The sequence below is a fragment of the Trichosurus vulpecula genome, chromosome 2, assembly GCF_011100635.1.
Source record: "Trichosurus vulpecula isolate mTriVul1 chromosome 2, mTriVul1.pri, whole genome shotgun sequence".
In the NCBI taxonomy this organism is placed as follows: Eukaryota; Metazoa; Chordata; class Mammalia; order Diprotodontia; family Phalangeridae; genus Trichosurus; species Trichosurus vulpecula.
The window spans coordinates 268,563,553-268,577,998 of NC_050574.1; the positions used below are offsets into that span (position 1 = coordinate 268,563,553).

At 38.0% G+C, this 14,446-nt stretch overlaps 1 protein-coding gene across 2 annotated transcripts in view; it reads right to left on the minus strand.

Moving 5' to 3' along the window:
• LOC118837508 (tubulin-specific chaperone cofactor E-like protein) overlaps positions 1-14,446 on the minus strand; it is a 135,074-nt gene that overhangs the window by 105,660 nt on the left and 14,968 nt on the right. For both annotated transcript variants that reach the window (XM_036744433.1, XM_036744434.1), the window contains exons 7-8: positions 11,794-11,920; positions 10,266-10,382 (exon numbers count right to left, since the gene is read on the minus strand). In XM_036744433.1, coding sequence (XP_036600328.1) covers positions 10,266-10,382; positions 11,794-11,920 — 244 coding nt within the window. The remainder of the gene's footprint in view (positions 1-10,265; positions 10,383-11,793; positions 11,921-14,446) is intronic.

Below are 14,446 nucleotides of genomic sequence, written 5' to 3' on the forward strand. Positions count from 1 at the left end.
TCTTTCTAAGGCACTGCACTGCTTCTCATCTACTAATGTGAAGAGAAGGCAATCCCATCTCTTTATGTGAGCTAGTTTCTGCCTATGGGCTGTAACAAATGTTCGTTCTTCATTATATATTTTTAGCGAGAAAAAAAATTGTGCCTCAATTTACACAATAGATGTGTTCCAAGAAAAGCTGCATGCAAACGTCATACTCATTTTATTAATCAATCAAGCAAGGGATGAGCATTTACTAAGTGCTTATTATATGTCAGGCACTGTGGCACATTTAGGAGACAAAAAAACAGAAATATTCTGTGCCCTGGAGCAGCTTGAATTCTAACAGGAAAAGCAACAGGAACACATCTAAGAAGATATGAAACATATAAAGATTTGAGGTAATTTCAGGGTGGAGGTCAACACTAGTAACTGGGGAGAAGGAAGGAAGAAACAGGAATGGCCTTGCGTAGGAAGTGATACCCAAGGTGAATTTTGAAGGAAGTTACATAATCTAAGAGGGAGAAGTGAGGGAGGGGGAAGGAGTTCATTCCAGAAATAAGGGACAGAAAACAGGCCACTCTGGCTGGGTTGTCAAGTGCACGAAAGGGAATACTGTGTAATAAGTCTGGAAAGACAGGCTGGATCCATATTCAGAAAGGCTTTAAATGCAAGAGACAAACCTGTTATAAAAAGCAATGTGATACAACAAAAAGGCTTGGATGTAGAATGAAGAGACCTGGGTTCAAATTGTGGCTCCAGCACCCTCTGAGTTTTAGTGTTCTCATCTGTGAAAGGGATTAAGGGTACTATAACTGCCTGCCTTAAAGGATTCTTATGAGCAAAGTGTTATTATAAACATTAAAATGTTACATAAACACTTTATGAACAATTATTATTTTAGAGGAAACTTTAAAATAGCAAAGACATTTTGTGACAATTACTCTTATTTTATTTATTCACAAATTAAACATTTTGCATACTGGATTCTCTTAAAGCAGGACATACCTTTACATAAATGAAACCAAAATCTTCTAGAATATTCAGAAATGCAAACTGAAAATTTTAGAATGAATCTCTTAGTTTTTTAGTTCAGATATTTTGTTTTCAATTAAAGCTTAATTCAAATGGAACTGCATTTATCTCCAAAATCAAACATCTTATTAATAATCTCAACATTTCAAAAAGGGGTAACACGACTCTGTCCTCTAATACTTAGAAACTGGTCATCTAAACTCTAATTGTGTCCCTCTCATTAACTTTGTTACCTAACCATGAGCAAACCAGTCAATCTCTCCACACCTCAATGCCTGACCTCTAAAATGAGAGAGAGTGTCACAAGTGGAGTTCAGTGGATAATGATCAGACAGAACTACTAAATATAGCCCTTCTGGTAAACACTAGGTAGTATTATTTGGCATTGGCTGTACATAATTCAGAAGAATGCGGTCCAAGAGTTTTCTGCACCTTTCCATTTTGGTCCTCTAGCAGTAACTGACTTTATTAAATGGGAAACAAACACGCTACCCACACTTCTAAAGTCAGCATGAGCAAAAAGGCACAGAGACTGGTAAAGGAAACCAAAAGCTAGATGCAGCCTTATGAAGAAAACTCCAGGGAGCAGGCTGTTAGGCTTCTTTTAAAATTTAATAAATTAATTAAAGACACTGACTGGGGGGAAAAGCTTATTTCAGTTCTGCAAGATGTTTTCATCACAAGCAGTTGCAATATTTGTAAATGAGTACAGTAGGTCTGAAGGTGGGACCTACCCCAAAGACAGATATGAAGAGTGAGGCTATGCCCAGGAGAAACTTTGTCCTCTTATCTTTCTTATCCCATGACTGTTAGGCACAGCAGTCAGCATTACAGAAATCTTCCTTTCTGTGGCTGCCCAACTCCACACTGCCAATACTCACAGAACCTCAGGGTTAGATGAGATCACAGAGGAATCTAACCTAACTCCTACCTGAGCAGTACTTGTACCATATGCACCAGAGATCTGACTACTTCTCTGTTCATACACTTACTTAGGCCTTTTTAGCATGTGGATGTTGAATGCATGAAACTTTGGAATAGTATTTCAAAATATTACCTTCCCTTTTCATACATTCTAATCTGAAGATGAATCTTGGATGAAACATCAAAGGTAAACACACATAGAAACCAAGGTTAGCTTAGTCATAAAACATAAGAGCTGGAATGAATCTTGGAGGTCCTAAGATCATAGATTAAGAGCTATTAGGTAGCTCAGAGACCATCTAAGACTAACTCCCTCATTATACAAATGAAAAAACTAAGGTCCAAGGGGGTTGTGACTTGCCCAAGGTAACACAGTTAGAGTGTCAAAGGTGGGATTTGAAATCAGGTCCTCTAGAACCAGAGAGCTTTGCTCACGTCTTCCATTATCCAGTACAATCCTTTATTTTTATCAATAAGGTAACAGAAGCCCAAAGAGGTGGGACTAGAAAGGACTCAGTTTAGGCCCTTTCCATTGTACTGTAGCTGCCTCTTTCTGATCTAGAATTCTTAAGACAAATAACTTGGAAAGTACTTTATTCTTTGGCCAATCTTCTTAAAACACCATAAGCAAAGAATAATGTCAATTTAGATCACCTTTCAGCTTTTCAAAGCAAGTGATAATGACTTTCATTTACGTAGGGGGCTTACCATTGCCTAAACACACCTGATTTCCCACTTCTACTCATACACTACTGCAATGGCCTTGCTCTTATTCCATGTGTTCTGAGAAGCCTTTCTTGACAACTCAAGCCAAAAGTAAACTCTCATTTCCCTTAAACGCCTATAAAACTTACTGTCCATCACTAGTGTGATACTTATTTTCTTCTTTTTCTTGTTTGTTATGTGTTCATGTGCATATAGCCTTATTTTCCCAGCTACAATGAATACTCTTGAGAGCAGGAATTCTGTCTTACAATTTTTTTTGTATCCCCAATCAGTGCTTAGCTTACATACTTACCTTGCATATAGCAGTTACCCAGTAAACATCTACCAGTGGATTGACTGAAAGGGATACTGAAGCAAAGGCAGGAATACTCAGGGAAGGCTTCATGAAAAAAAAAAACTAAAGCTGGCTTTTAAAGGATGGATAGATTTTGCATAGGTTGAGGGGGAGAAGAGAGGGTGGGTCATCATGAGCAAAAGCACAGAAATTGAAGTGGGCTTGATCTGTGCAGGACAATAAGTCTCATTATAAAAGAAAGTCCATGTTGGAGAAAAAGGCTACACAGGCAGAGTGGTCCAGATTATGTAGAGCCTCCAAAACCAGGCAAAGATACTTAGATGTTGAAGGAGTAGGAAATAGGGAACCATTACAGACTTTTTAATAGAGGAGTGACATGAAATGTTAAGAAAAGCTTAATCTGGCAGCAGTAAGATGGATTAATATGTATGTGGGGGGGCAGAGCTGGAGGGGTTGGGAGAGAATAGACAGGACTAGAATCAGGAAGATAGATAGGATGCTGCTGCAATAGATAATCCAAGAATAAAGTGATTAGAGTCAGGACTGAGGTGGTGAAGTAGAAGGAAAGGGACAGATAGGAAAGACATTTAAAAGAAAACTCAACAGGATTTGGTGACTGATTAGAAAAGCTAAAGGTGACTCAAATCTCATCAAACCTGGATGATTAGAAATAATTAGAAACTTTTCAGTGGTTCCACTGAAAGAAGCAGGTAAACTATAAGAGATGCAAAAGGGAAGGTGCTAAGTTTTGTTTTGGACAATTTGAGACTGAAGTAATGGCCTGACATCCAAGAACAAAGCCATAGACTAGGAATTAGGACATATGAATTTTATTTCTAATTTGGGTAAAGACTCCCATTGCTCTTGGGCAAATCACAATCTCTTGGAGTCTCAGATTATTTACTTGGTAAAATTTATATCAGCACTTTCAACTTGACAGTGGCATGGTAGAATAGACAAAGGACCACTAAAAGTCAAGAAGACATGGCTTCAAGTCTTGCCTCTGGCACAACTGGCTGCGTGACTATGAACAAGTCACCAACTTTCTCAGGGTCTGAGGCACTTCTTTATAGAAGTTACAGATGAGCTGTTAAGCTCCATCAGCGTAGGGAGTTTTCACATTGAGAGTTCACCACACTAAGGAAATCATAAGTTCATATCAAAAGACTATTTAATAGGCTCAAGAGAATTCCTCAAAGACTAACAATCAGTCCAAAAACAAGCCAGCCAATCAATCAATCAGCAAGTATTTATTAAGCAACTACTATGTGCCAAGCACTGGGGACAAAAGAACAAAGAATGAACAATCCCTACTAACAAGCCATATAAAAATCAGCACAAACCTACAGGCCAAGGATCTGTAATAAATTTAAAGAACAGTCATTCTGAGAAAGCCATAATTTTAAGAAAATTGAGGATATGTCTTACAGCATTAATGTCTCTTCAGGCTTCTGATGATTAGAATCATCAAATACCACTGACACCCAAAGCTGGACAAAGAGCTTAGGAAAAATAGCTTGTGGACTAATAAAGACTTTTTAAAGGGGTAGAAGAGTTTTTTCCCTCTTTTCTCCCCTAAGATTGTTAATAAGAATAGATCTTTAGATAAAAGACTATAAAATATTCCTTGTGGAGCTAAATATCAGATTCTTTTCCCCCTCCCATTAAAGAGGGCAGAATATGTGCTATAGGTCAGACGAGCAGTAAAGCAATGCATTTCAAAATTTTCAAGTTATAAAGTTCAGACACAAAAGATAATTACCCCAAGATCATGATTCTGGAGGGTTGGTCCTCTTGGAGATTTCCTCACCAGCACATACAGACATATGTATACATCTCCGATCAAGAGAGGGGAGGTAGCACATTTTTTGCTAGGCTGGGAAAGTGGCAAGAAGTCAAAACAAAGCACGAGGTAATTGAAATGACAAAGACCCTAAGCTTCGGGGAAGAGCTAACATTTCAGAAGCTCTCCACTGTACACTTTGGAGAATGCCCCTTTTGTTTCTCATCCAACTCACAGCTTAATGTGAGCAGTACTGTGTTACTGCCCCTGTCCGGGGATGACAGAGTCTGGCCATGTGGAGAAGCCCAGGAGACTCATGTCAAATGGAGGAATGCTCCTGTACAACAGCAGGCCCTCTGTCTGTAAGGAGGAGGAGGAAAGGGCAGAGTGAACTAGGACTTCTCTAACATCCTAGACAAAATCAGCCTTTATAAGGGAGGAGGGGCCAAAGAAAGGCCATTGCCCTACTCTCACAATAGTGTGAGATATAATCATGTCTATTTAGAAAACCATTAGTTTTATGAGAAGAAATATTCTTCATATTTTGCAAAAGAGTTTTACCATCAACAATTAAAATTAACATGTCTGAAAAACCATGACCTACTTTGATTCCAGGCCCAAGGATTTCCCAAGTCAGGATCTAAAGAATTCTTAGAGGGGTACAAAGAAACCTAGGGGAGTATAGTAGCAAAGAAAAGCCTTCAAAGCAACCTGGTTCTGGCGCTTACATCCCTCACTGATAATGCCGCCCCCCCCCCCCCCCGCCTATTAGTCAGCTGTGTCCTCCTTTTTTGTTTTTATTTATTCCTGCTAGAATGCAAAATGTGGAAAATTTTTTGAAGACTCCTTAAGTCAATAAACCTATTAGCCCATAAAACACACAATACATGATACACTATTGCCCCAAAGGAAAGCACATTTTAATTGCATGAAAGAAGAGAGCTATGTACACTCATTTAAGTACTCAATCCAGTCTGTCAAAGGATCAGGAGAGGTGACAAATAGAAAATAAAACAAAAAATGAGTCGCCTTAGGCAATGTGATGTAGGCCAGATTATGGACAACTGAGGAAGGGGGACCAAAATAATAAACACATAGATGATACAAGGACACGTCAGAATCATTTTTCCTCAAAAGAAACTGCATAATCTTAGAGAGACCAGAAGTTCTATTCTGTCCTATCATAAGTGAAAACCTCACAACTTGTTTTACTTCAAATTCTGTGATGTTTCAGTTCCTGAATTTTAAAAGTTCTATTTTTTTAGTCTGGTTCTCTGATTCATTTAGTAAATTCCTTTTAACCAACATAGTCTGGCAAAGTACTTTACAACTTCTAGTATTAGAAAACCTGAGCAGTAAAGGGACTTGCCCAGGTTCACAGCAAGTCTATGTCAGAGGCCAGGCTAGAACCCAGCTCTACCTAACTCCTCGCATCCCTTTCTGTAATATTGCTTTAGAAGACTAAGTTCCATTCCCACTTATATTCCCACATTTACAAAAAGCTTACAAATGAATCTTGAATCTTAGCTACTGACTGGGTTATCTTCCCCAACCACATCATCAAGAAAAGGTTCTGTATTCAGCTTTTTAAAGATCTTACTAAGACAGACTGGTCAGGTAGTGAGAATAAGGAATAACTGATGTACAATCCAAGAGGTTTAGAGGAAGTCCCCTCAGCAGAGAATTCATGGGATGACACGGGCAAGAGATGCATAGGACAAGAAGCTGTGGGTGAACTGTGGTCTACACTTCTGAAGGGAACAAATATCAAAGTATTAAGAACTGTTCCAAAGCAACTTACTGTAATTAACTCAAAAACATACTAGTAGATGGTGGATCTTAGCCACTACATTTTACTTAAGATCAGATATAAGAAAAAAAATGAGGGAAAAAAATAAGAAAAAAAGTAACTAAAGAACTAAATGAATTCCCATATTTCAATATCTCCTAAATAATTTAATACCATATACTACAACAGATCACGAGTAGGCCTGAAAGAAAACAAGATAGTATTTGGCATATGGGATTCCTCACAGCTCTCCCGCAAGAGCAACCCCTTGCATGGCTTCAATGACCAGGAAGATGCTCTTTTTTCTGCCTCACAGACCTATAACTCCTTATCAGATTGTGTCAGCAGACTTCAAAAATGTTTCCAATGTGAAGGTCACTTCTGTTAGTTGTCCTTTGAACCTCAGTTAGAGCCTAAAGTTAACATTTCCTGAGGGCTCTCCTAATGAAAATGAGTCAGGAACTGAAATATGACCAAAGGGAACACCTTTCCAGCCACCTGCAGCATAGGCTGAACACATTCTGAAACATTAACTCTGGACTGGAAAAAACAGACTTTAATGGCTGCACCCGTCGCTAAGAGACAGTGCACAGCTGAATGCATTTAAATAAAGAGCTCATTGATTGGGAAGGTAGATTCCACAGTGTTGAAAGGCCAAGAAACAGAGGATAGAGATTTCTCATCCTCTGTTGCCTTACACAGTAAACAGACAACACAAAACAGATGGTAGATTGCTTGGTTATCCTGAAACTATGAGTGTAAGATCATTATTACCAGAGTTGGCTATGTTATAAAGGGTAAACTTCCAACTCCCCCTATCAGTAAAGAGTAGAAAAAAAGATTAACTGGTCATCTGTAAGAAGTTACAAAAACTCCCTGCTGGTTCATTTCCCCCCAGCCCATTAAACATTTCATGCTGCTCATGATATGAATTCAAAAGTTGCAGCTAACCAAAACCTGCACATCTTCCTGGGGCAGAAAAATAGCATATGAAAATCTCTGGGTCATCTGTAAATTCATATATTGCTAAGTAACTCTATATTGGAAAACAGATGTCACTCAATAATCTAGCCTGTTTATAAAGAAATTTTGCTATCATAAAGGACATTCAAATGATCAAAAAACATGTGTATATCCTTAAGATAACAATGAATAAACTGCTGGCCTTAGAGTCAAGAAAACCTGAGTTCAAATCTTGTCCCTGATGGTTAAGACCACGAGCAAGTTACTTACCCTCTGTGAGCCTATTTCTTCATCTGTAAGAAATGGGGATAATAGCACCTTTAGTACCTACCTCACAGGGCTGCTGGAAGGCTTATTGCAAACTTTAAAGTGCTATATGATACCAGTTATTATTATGTTTTTAAGTTAAAAAAGTTATGCCTTAGATAGGAAGAACCACTTTGTGTTTCACAGTAGGTCAGGAGAATGAAAGATGAATGGCACAGTGAACCAAACAGAAAAGGGAGGCAGACGCAGCATTCTTTAATCCAAGTAAGAGTTAACAGGTAAATTAGTTCAGTCTTTCATCCTTCAGACATCGAGAAGACAAATTCTATGGCTAAATGAAAAAGATCATAGAACTATAAACTTAAGAGCTGGAAGGGACCTTATATTCTTCATCTTACAGATGAGGAAGCTGACACCCAGAGAGCATATTACTAAAGGTTACGCTGGTAGTGAGGTGTCAAAACTGGCATTTGAACCCAGATTAAACTAACTCCCAAGTCAGCATTCTTTAAGGCACAATGCTGTCTTAAAACCAACAGATCCAAGGTGTTAACAATCAAATGTCATTCTTGAATACACACTTTCTTACTGAGACACAATTTCACCTAATACTAACTGTTCACTCTGATATTTACTATGATTTTCCTACTCAACAATGTTTTTGTTTTAGAGAGGAAATGAGTAAGGAGTTAGTAAAAAGAGATCCATGGACAGCAAGGAAAGTAATGATACCATGCTATCACACCCCTCTTCCTAATACTTAAGCAATACATACTTATATTTTTTCTATTCTTTTATTCATCACTCTTTTTAATGCCAAAACGAAAGGGTCAATTTGTTCACCACTTAAGTGAAACTATAGCTAGCTTCAAGATGTTAAAATATCCTATAATAAAAGGTCTATCATGTAACAGATAGCCCACTTTTGTGGGGACAGAGAATGATCTTCTTATATTATACCACTGACAAAAGTCAGTCCTCATGTATCCTGGGATCTAGCGAAACTGGCCTTGTGGCTGTCCCTTCAACGCGACACTCCATTTCTCAGCTCTGGGCATTTTATCTGGCTATTCCCACCCCTGCCTCTCCTCCCCTCAATACCTAGAATGTTCTCCTTCCTCAGCTCTGCCTTCTGGCTTCCTTCAAGTTCCCACTAAAATCCTACCTTCTACAGGAAGCCTTTCCTGATCCCCATTGTTCTAGTGCCTTCCCTCTTTCGTTTATCTCTTAATTTATCTTCTTTGTAAATAGTGTTTGCTTGTTGTCTCCCTCATTTGACTGTAAGCTCCTTGAAGGCAAGGGCTCCCTCTTGCCTTCCTTTGTATGCCCAGTGCTTAGCACAGTGCCTGGCACAGAAGAAGTGCTTAATAAATGTTTGCTGAATGACATCTATGTCATATGGTATGTTCAAAGCCAGAATTTTGCCATCTCCCATGAAAATACCAGAGTCATTCCAAAAGATGCAATGATAATCACTTCCCTGAAAACTTGCATGTTTCTTGCACATCAAGCTTCAAAAACAAAACCTAATTTTTAAAAGGTTTATTTTTAAACTATATACTGTTTAAAACTTTTGGGCTCTAAGGCTTCAGAGAAATTTCAAAGGAACCTCAAAATTTCTTGATAGCAACTCTTTAAAAAGCAGAATTGTTAATCATTCCACCCTTGGCCTTCTTTGAAAGCTCAAAAATGCCAACTCTAACAATTCCTAAGAGACCTATTTTCCACCCCCTTTGTCACTTTCATTGTTCCTCTCTCAGCTCTCTCCATATTTTACACCTCTCTCACACTAGTGAAGCCCAGGATATTTCTGAAGGGTCTACAATTTGAAATGATAGGTTAACTTGTAGAGTATGTGTAAAAAGAAATGACCTACTGAAGAAGAGGATCAAAAACAATCAGTGGTATGAATTTGGGAATGAGAAGCACAGAGGTGGCCAGATATAAATGTGTACATGGCCACTCAAAGCTTACAAAGCACTCTCCTCTCAAGAGCCTTGAGATAGATAGAGAAGAATTATTATCCTCATTTTATAGACAAAAGACTTGTGACTTGCCAGGGGTCACAATGCTAATTAGGTCAGAACTGGGATGCAAACCCAGGTTTCCTAACTTCAAGTTCAGTTCTCTCTATTACGCTTCTCACACAAGATAAATATGAGTAAATGTACTGTGCTAGAGTAGAGGAAGTAGGCTAGCTTCTATGCTCACATTCTTTCTGTTTCTTGCATCTGTCTCTTGTGTCTCTTTCCTATTATCTATCTTTCTTTGTCTAATGTGCAGGTAGCCTTGAAAAATTTTTGAATCTTCTCATCTCTGAACTTGAGACAATACCAATGATTGCAGAGAAAGCCCGTAACAAAGGCATAAGTGGACTTTGAACAAACTAAATAATCTAAAAAAGCAAGCTGTCTAAATAACTAAAATTGTTGACTTAAAATACAAGTGTTTTTTAATCAAATTGCTTTCTAAGCAGTCTTGAATAACTGTTCAGGAATTTTTACCTGAATGGTACTTCCTCCTTGGGGACATCCACATAATAACGAATGAAAAATCGCTCAGAGTCTTCTCGCTCTCCATCAGTAACAACACTGCCATTAAGTTTGGAAACTGATGGCAATCTGTAAGTTAAAGCCAAAACAAAGACCCTTTGAAAAACTCAAAGTATTAATTCAGCCTGACAAATGGAAGATCCTCTGGTTTAGGACTGAGACTTAACATCTCCAAAATAAAGTAAATCCTCTGTCATCCTAATAAGAGTGACACTGACATGAAATGAAGATGTAAACAAGTGGTAAATAATATGATAGGAAAAGAGAAGCAAAAGTCAGGTGTTCTGATGCCAACTTTCTAGTTATGGGAATCCCTTTGTAGTCATGGCTTACCTTCGGCAGAAATGGTTATGAAAAGGAATAAATTCTTACAAACTAGAGAGTTCAGACATTAGAAAATAATAATGCATGCAAAAGAACCATGTAAATCAAATGACCTGCAGAAAGTGCTTCCTTTGAAAATACACAGAGACTTACTTTTTAATGAGATATTATATGCAAGTTAATCTACTTTAAAGTATGAAAACGGCTGCTGAGTATTTCTTAGTTCAGATTGATTCACTGTTAGAGAAGATGTTCCTTTTAGGGCATACATTGTATTTAAAGCCTTCCCAAACCACACACTACGTGTTTTACATAGTACCAAAGGAATCAAAGCCACAGTTTTCTCCATGACTCTTTCAGAATCTCATCTTCAGCTAAAGAAACATACTACATGGTGATGAGTTACTTTAGAGCCTGTCAGGGGTAGAGGATGCAGGAAACCTGAGAAGAGGAGGCTGGGAATGTAAGCATCTCTAAACCAATTTATGATTTAAGAAAAAAAAAGCTGTTTATAATATATTCCAAGTGAGCGTGTACACAGGCATGGAAAATGTGGTTGATTTAAACAGAATTCTCAATAAATTACACTTTCCTGGATGCCCTAAAATAGCATCCAAATGTTCCAATTATTAACAGGTAAAATAATGATAACATACCTGTAGTGCGATGTGCCAGGCACTGTACTAACACTTTACAATTATTATCTCATTTGATCCATATAACATCTCTGGGAGGTAAATGTTGTTATTAACCCTATTTTACATTTGAGAAATAGGAAAAAAGAGGTAAAGTGACTTGCCCAAGGTCACACAGTCAGTTAAGTGTCTAAGGCTGGATTTGAACTCAGGTCTCCCTGACTAGACCCAGTGGCTCTATCCACTGTGCCATGTAGATGTTTCCCTCATACCTTCCCTCCACCCCCAAGACAATAAATTTTTTTGATTCTGTGGCTCTTACCGGGCTGATGATTTTTGCTTTTTCTTCCCAACTATTTCTCCCTCCATTCAAAATCTTAGTGCTCCAGAAGGAGCTTCTTCCAGAAGTTACACTCACTAGTATCTTCCTTTCCATCACTCTGCCCAAATAGTAGCCTTGTGCCTCAAGGAAAGCCCAGTCACACTCACATGATAGGGGAGAAGAATCAACAAAAACAGACCTGGCTATTACCAATTTCCTGCGCTCTTCAGTGGTGTATGGCTGCAGAAGAGGTATCCCTAGCAATCTTACTTCTTCAAGTTTGGGGAATGAATTTAGTTTGTCAATGTCTTCCCAGGAATGCAGACCTGCTTTGAGAAAAGCTTTCTTTAAGTAAAAACAAGAGCACACAATGAATTTACAAGATTAAAAGGTAAAAAGTGGATTAAATTAATTAATTAACATGATCTTTTAAATGGAAACAAAGGCCTATACACTAGCTATAGAGCATAAAATCTCTTTTGCCAAGGATGAAAAGCCAGCATGGTGTAATGGAAAGAGCTTTGGCCTTGGGGTCAGGAGACCTGAGTTTGAATCCTGGCTCACACACTTATAAGCTTGGTAACTAGAGGTAACTCACGTCACAGCTCAGAGCTTCTGTTTCCCGCTCTAGTTGAGGATGATCATATATCTGTTACCTCTTACACTGGGGTGCCGTGGGGAAGGTACTTTCAAACCTTAAAGTGTTGCACAAATATGAGCTATCCAGAGGCAACAGAATGCACTAAGTCACAAAATTAGCCTCCTTGTATTCTAACAGCACTCTGACCCACAAGCTGTTAGGAAGTGGCGGGGGAGAGAGGGTCGGCAGTTTCATTCTACAATGTTCATTTATCCAATGATTCTTCATTGATGTTGCTTAGATGCCTACTGGCAGTCTGGAGGAAAGCCATTTCTCTACTGTACTCTGGAGCAAGCATCATTGACTCTTTTTACCTGCAGAGCCAGAGAATACAATTTTTGAAAAGTGTTGAGTCATATTCAATTTTTCACCTTAGGAGATGAATTCTGAAATATGGGGAGATCAATGCAGCCAAAATTGATTATTTTTCTTGCTTATTGGAAAGATAATAATTTGGATCATTTGAGTCTTTATTCACCAGATATCCCATTACACATACTAGAATTTTATTGTTGCTATTGTGGTGGGAAGGATAAAAACAAATTAAAATAAAAATCAGAGTTTTGATAAACACCACAAAACCATGACCTTTGAGGACAGAAGATACATGGCATTTTCAAAATAAATGGTCTGACGGATATAAATTGAAATCCCTAAGCACTCTGCACCAAGTTAAGAATAGGCTTTTCAGTCCCAAGATGAAATCCCGCCTTTTGTTAGGAGCAAATATATCATCCTGGTCAATATTTGGCTCAGGCCAGAAAAGCATTCCTGTAATAACAGAGCTAGTCAAGGGTCCATGTGACAAAGACCTCAGTTCCTTCCTGCTTCTGTCAACCTTCTAAGGGTAGGGAAGTAATTTGCTTTATAAATACACCCAATTATAACTGTCCTCCTGGTTCCAAGGTGGCATTTGTATCTAGGAGGAGGAAGAAAACAGTTAACTCAAGAGATGCATATCCGAAAAGTAATTAGCTTTCTTAAAGTGAAAGATATATCTATTTTTTATTAATTCATCTCTCAACCCCTAAATCTCTACAGTCATGTAAATTAAACCCGTAAGTTGGCACATAGGCATTTTTTGATGTACTGATCACTTCTGCTATATTTTTTATCTTCTTCTTCCTCTGTTTCTATTTCAAAAAAGTTACTTATTTTAGGGGATAGCTCTCTGGGATAGGAGAGGGAGACAAATATGAGAGGAAATCTAGGCAATAGAAAATCAAGGTTATCAACAGAAATCTGTTTTTTAAAAAGAAAATAGTTCAAAAGATACGCATCTGAAAAAATAATCAGCTGTCCTAGGGTGAAAACTATCTTTTTTTTTTTTTTGGAAACGATCTTTCTTTCCTAATTTATCTCCCTCTCCATAACTTCTATTGTCATGTAAATCAAGTCCATAACTTTCGGTTCTATGTGAATGCTATTTTTAGTTTTGTAGTTGTTTCAGTACATGAAGGACCTATAATTACATTTTTGTGGTACTCTTCCATGGATATGGATTGCAACTTCTCCTATGACTTACTACATAACTCCTCCTGAATTGCTGTGACAGACAAAATCTTCATCCTGCAAACCAAGCTGATGACAAGCATCTCTGAACTTAGGCTGGCTGGTTCTCAGATAGAAGGCATATAATATATCAACAGAATTAAGGCCTTTCTAGCTTGGTAAGATTTTCCAGACCTTACATTCCATTGGTCTAACCACTGAGAATCCATGGACACTTCCACACCACAACAAGGCATGAATGAAAACTTTGGTGAAGGTTGTTTCAATAAATATGCTAAAAATCTTTAACCCAATGAAGGGCAGGATTAAGAAGATAATTATATAGTCATATATACTAGGAAAAAAATACACCATAGGAATTAAAAGGGGGGCAGGAAAGTTGGCAGCAGGTTTCTAAAACTGGAGTCCAAATAGGATTTTCTAGATAATATCTCCTTCTGTTCTAACTAATCTCTGTCTTTTGTTATTTAGTTCATTCATTTGTTTCCCTATTTTCATAGCTTCTTCAATGATCTGTGATTTTATCAGTGGGGGTCCTCCTGCTAGTGGTTCAGTTAATAAGCCCTCTATAGGTTCACAGATGGTCTCTTAAAAGTAATTGTGGCTGAAAAATTCATCACATTGTGGCTGCCTGGTGGCAAGTCTTCCTGAACTTAGAATTATTCACAGACAAACGCCATGTATTTAGTTTTTCTCTACT